General features: G+C 39.9%; 1 protein-coding gene and 1 pseudogene across 1 annotated transcript in view; one reads left to right on the top strand and one right to left on the bottom strand.

The window, feature by feature from the left end:
* Window positions 1-59: 59 nt before the first annotated feature.
* The window catches only part of PHYHIPL (phytanoyl-CoA 2-hydroxylase interacting protein-like), a 72,140-nt gene continuing 66,714 nt past the window's right edge, over window positions 60-5,485 (top strand). The window contains exon 1 of the mRNA XM_006895580.1: window positions 60-435. Within this exon, the coding sequence (XP_006895642.1) occupies window positions 330-435 (106 nt within the window). The 5' untranslated portion in view covers window positions 60-329. The remainder of the gene's footprint in view (window positions 436-5,485) is intronic.
* LOC102848730 overlaps window positions 1,189-5,485 on the bottom strand; it is a 47,876-nt pseudogene continuing 43,579 nt past the window's right edge.

Consider the following 5,485-nt stretch of genomic DNA (forward strand, 5'->3'; position numbering starts at 1 on the left):
AGCAGCGCGCGTGCGCGTGCCCGCGCCCTCTCCCTCACGTTCCCGGCGCGCCGCGTCCCCTCCCCGCCGGGAGCGCGCGCCTCCCGCTCTAGCGCCGGGTCCCGCCGGGTCTCTCACAGTGACAAGCTCCCCGGAGCTCCTTCCACGGCCGTCGCCTCGGCCGCGGCTTCCCAGCCCGGCGGCTCAGCCTAGGCCCCTCCGCGCCGCGTCGCAGGCCTCCTCCCCTCGTTCTGCCACTCCCCCCTCCCTTTCCCGCCCTTCTCTCCCACCGGGTCGGCGGGGAGAGCGCCGAGACGAAGCAGGCGGGCTTGAGGAAGGGGCTTGGAAAGATGGAGGTGCCGCGCCTGGATCATGCCCTCAACAGCCCTACCAGCCCCTGTGAGGAGGTGATCAAAAACCTCAGCCTGGAGGCCATTCAGCTGTGCGACCGGGACGGTAAGAGCGGCCGGGACGGTAAGAGCGGTCAGGACGGTGACGAGAACGGTTTCGCGGGCGTCCCAGCCCCGGCGGAGCCACCAGCCCCGGCGGCTGGGTCTTTTGTTGCGTCCCCCCCCCACCCCCCTAGTGCAGACAAACGCGGGTGCCGGCTCCCCGCCGCACGCTCGCCCTCCCCGGACCCCAGAAACAAAAGGACCCCGGGGTGGCGCGCTGGCGCGGAAAGTGCCCTCGCCGCCGGCCCAGCCGGGGGCGCCGCTTCCCTCGCGGCTCCTTCGGTGCCTGGCGTGGCCGAGCTTTGCCGCAGTCCCGGTGCCCGCCTCTCCCACCGGCTGCCAGACGCCCTCCGGACCCCTGCGTCCCCTGGCACCCCTGACAGCCCACTAGTTGGCATCCTCTGCCAAGAAACTTATCAGTCTCTTGTTAAAAATTCTCTCCTCTTCCTACTCCCCCGATTTCGAAGTGTGGATACCTTGCAAGGGGCATTGGGATGACAGTTTCTCGGGGAAGCGGCGGAGAGAGTGCGTTTCAGCACCAAGGACAGATACAGACTCCTCGATTCTGGGCTGCGGTTCACAAACTGTCAAAAAGGCGGCGGGGAATTGGCCCTGACACCTCTCAGCCGGGAGTCCAAATGGGCGCTCACCTTTGTGAAATCGCTGCTTCCATTGTTAAAGTTGGGTGTCTGCGAAGGGAGGAAACTGATGGAGCGTTAGCGAGACAAGCTAGCATTGCGCGCACGATGATGGGTAGTTAAAGTGCTTCTGGGTTAGTTCCAGTAGTAGGAGAGCGGGTGCTAGATCAGAAATGTGAAATGAAACTTCATTTGTGAAAAAAAAAGAAAAAGAAAAAAATCATCTGATTGCTGACTGGTTGACGAAATGACCGTGAAATTGTACATCTGACAAAGGAGCAGCGGTTTTTTGTTGTCAAGAGGAAGAACGTTTAGCTAGAAATGAAAAATGTTTAATTGTACGCGGTGAGACTGGTTTTGGACCATGTTCCGTTTAAATTATTTAGCTCTACTAATATGTTCACAAAAATGTGGCACAATTTATCAGTATTTGATCCAAATAGTCAGTGGAAGTGGAGGTCTTCTTCCCAAAGTCATTTACATGGTTATAACTTGGTTAGATGTTGCACTACATTTAGGCAACTGAGCACTGGAATATGGTTTATTGGTACATGTAGAGAACAAAATAATTACTCTCTGAAGCCAAAGACACTTTAAATAATCTCTGGAACAGTGTGAATAAGCAAGTACTCTTGCAAAGGGTTTATATATTTCCTCTCTATTTGAGTCGTAGTAATAGGCTCCTTTATAGCTTCTAAAAACTCATCATTTTGTGTTGTTCTATTGTGTTAGAGTATATAAAAATTATTTTAAATAAACTATGAAGGAAGGTATTTGGATTTTAGTTTATGCTTTTATGGAATTTCATTTCCTAGTTATAAGTTGTAAAGAGATTTTTATGTTAGATTTGTTTGAAAGAAAACTGAGAATCTAGAAGAGATGTATTTCGTTTTCATTTACTTCAGTGGTTCATCAAAAGCTCATTCTAAGAGTAATTGGAAATGGGCAATTCATTGTTTCCTCTCATAGCCCAGTAATCTCAGTGCTTAAAATTGCATTTGTCACACGTTTCAAAATATTGAAGAAAGCAACGTGGCTTTTTTTTTTTTTAGTTAACAGCACATATGTGGAGTACAAAAATTAATACTGCCTTACTATGATCTCTTCTCTTAAAATAGTGGTTATTTTATTTTATCCATGTTTTGAATCTTGCAACATGAACCGATTATGTAACATTAATTTTGGGGAGGGGGTGCTAATACTGCTACTTATTGCAGATCACTAATGGATTCAACACAAATTAACTAGGACTTCATTTTATGAAACAGCTTATTATGCCAACAAAATAGTGCTAACTCTTCTATTACAAGATGCGTGAAAATTTGAAAATATCTAAAGTAGAGAGGTTGTTAAAGATTAAACTTTTTTCATTTTCTTCCACATGCCAATACAAAAAGTAAAAAATATTAAGCCAGCTCCATTGAAATAGTTTAGAGAGGATGTCTTTATATGGAACAATTTCTAAAGTGTTGCTTTAAACTATTTAATTAAATGTCATTTTAAATATGATACATACATTTTCAGCTAAATGTTTTCCTCTGGTTACTTCCTTTTACTTTCCTTCTTCTTATACTTCATTATTTACTTCTATAAATATAACAGATGTAAGAATGTAGCAGAAGAACTGTTTATACTGTCTAATAGGAGCCATATTTTAATAATTTTATTAACAAAGAACTACATTTGTTATACTAATTCTTAACTTTATTAAACTCTACTATTAATTCTTTGATAATAAAAGAAAGAAACATTAATTCCTTAAAAATGAGATAAGGACATTGAACAGAGGAAAACAGAATTCATTTTAAATATAGGTTTTCTTTTATTGTCTCCACATGAATTTTTTATTTTATGTTTTGCATATTGCATTAACTAAGAGCTATAGACTCTAGAACTGTAACTGTTTTCTTCTGCTTCCTTGGTACCATTTTCTTTTTTAGTTACCTTATGGTACTATAAATCAATCTATTGACTTTAGCGACAATTCAATGTGCTTTTTCTCAAAACATTTACTAGTTCGAAAAATGTGAGATAGCATCAAAATGGTTAGATAATTGGATTTTTTAAAATGTTTTATTTTATTATCTTTTGTGTGTGTACCGTCAAATTGTATCTGACTGGTACAGGAGGAGATTGCCCCTCCTTCTCCAGCAGAGCATCTGGTGGATTTGAACCGCTTACCTCTGGGATGGCAGTGCAGCTTCTTGCCACTAGGCCACCAGAGCTCTCTTGATAGGACTTTTTTTTTTAAATTTAGCAAGAAGATTATTTTATACACACAGAGCAGGTCATAGATACTTTTTTCTTCTGGGCATTTGTGCTTTAATTGCTGATACAAAGTTACTGCACAGGTGTTACTTGCATTTCACAGAGTCTGGATAGACTTATATTAGGAAACCTTCTGAAGATGTGCTATGGATCTAGTGGTTTCTCTAATCCCTATTCAAATAGAACAGTATTTCTCTCCTTCCATATCTGCTGTGCTCAAGTATACTCAAGGTAGTTCACATTATATAATTTGTGACATTAAAAAGTAAAAGCAAAGGGAAAATGATATCAATTTTCTATCCAGATGCATTGATAATATATGAACACTTTCCTAGCTTGTTCATTTATGTAGCTACTTTAGACTCTCGCTGATTTTAACCAAACAAAATACTTTCTTTCTATCCTTATAGAATACATTATTTAAGGTTCTGTTCATCCCTTTTTTGTCATACATATGACAAACTTCTTAACTACTTCTCTTCCTTTCTAAAAAGGAATTATTTATAGATAGATTGTCTTGCATGATTCCAAGCAAGACAACCTATAGATAAATAGCCCTTTATAATAAAACATAATAAAATACAAAAATCATTTGTTATATAGCACTTACACCCATCTCCAAGGATTCCAGGCTTTACAAGTATTATTAGAACATTTTATGATTATCTACAACACTTATAGAGTTTATGATGTTAGCAAGAGGACACATTTTAAAATTATTCTATAATTATGTAAGACAGGAGCTACCAGATTCTCCTGTCTTTGTTTTTAACAATAGTTCTGTGGAGGAGGAGGAGGGGAGAGGGATGCTCTCTTTTCATATTTAAAATATTATATTACTTTGGATTTGCACTTTGTCATATCCACTTAATTATCTATCAATTTATTTAAAATTATTTACTTAAAAACAGGTTTAGACTTTGAAAACAAGGAATTAAAAAAATTACCAACAGTGCTTTTTAAAATATAATCCTTAGTGCTAGTTTTATTTCTGAAGCAAATATCTAGGAGGAGTATTCACAATTGTTACCTTTAATATCCTTCATTGAAAAAATAGTTATTACTTTTATAGTTGGAGATGCTGTATAGCATAGTGAGAATGTAATTTTAGAATCAGATAGAACCTGATTAGAATGTTGACTTTTGATAAAGGTGAAACTTTAGGCAGAACACCTACTCTGTTTTCTCTTCAAATTTTCCCTTGTAAAAGGTGTAGAATAAAGTCTATTCTGTTGAAATGATTACATGAAATGTTACTTATATTTCAAATATTGGCACAAAATGGATGCTATTATATAACAGAGAAAGCTCTGGTGACCTGGTGGGCAAGGAGTTGCACTTCCAGTTCATAGGAAGGCAGTTAAAATTCACTAGCATTTGAGGAAGAAAGATGGAGTGTCTTCCTGTATGATTTACAGCCTCTGAAAACCACTAGAGGGTGAGCTATGAGATGATTCCAACTGGATGACAGTGAGTTGAGTTGATTGTACACCATACCTTTTTGGGTTGATTTACTACTGCCTTCCCCCCCCCCCCAGTGTTCAGATCTTTGTTGGTTTCCATAATTTCTTTTAGTCATGCATTGGTTAATGAGGAAATCCTTATGATATTCTCATTTATTTCATTAGAAGTTAATGACAATGGCAAATGCTGATTTTTCAAAGGATAGTTAGTACCTTTTAAAGCTAGAGTTCCCCTAATCTTATCCCTTGCCTCTATTTTGCCATCCCACTTAGTAAAACCCTTATCAGCCTTAATCCTAAAAGCTGTTTTTAGCTTCTAGCTTAAACTACTGTTTGCTGCCTTTCATGTGCTTTCTGACCTTGATACCTACTTTAGGTTGTTAATCTCATCAGCATTCTCCTCTCTTCCCATTTTACAGTTTTAGGACTTTGTTTTTCTCCTAAGCATAGATACGCACTTGCAGAATTGACCTCTAAGTCTATTTTATCCACCTGTGACCATAAAGATAAGTTTTCCTTAGCCAGTTTGAAACAAAAAAACAATTGAAAAGGTGGGGGCAACCCCAAACCACCAAAAGCTTAATAACCACTACATTGTGTTCATTCAATCCATATTTTTGGTTGTCAGGTTGAGTCAAGCTCCAACTCACAGTGACCCTAAGTACAATAGAAAACAACAACAACC

Source organism: Elephantulus edwardii, unplaced genomic scaffold (assembly GCF_000299155.1).
Source record: "Elephantulus edwardii isolate Elephantulus edwardi_28Jun2011 unplaced genomic scaffold, EleEdw1.0 scaffold00170, whole genome shotgun sequence".
NCBI classification, from domain to species: domain Eukaryota; kingdom Metazoa; phylum Chordata; class Mammalia; order Macroscelidea; family Macroscelididae; genus Elephantulus; species Elephantulus edwardii.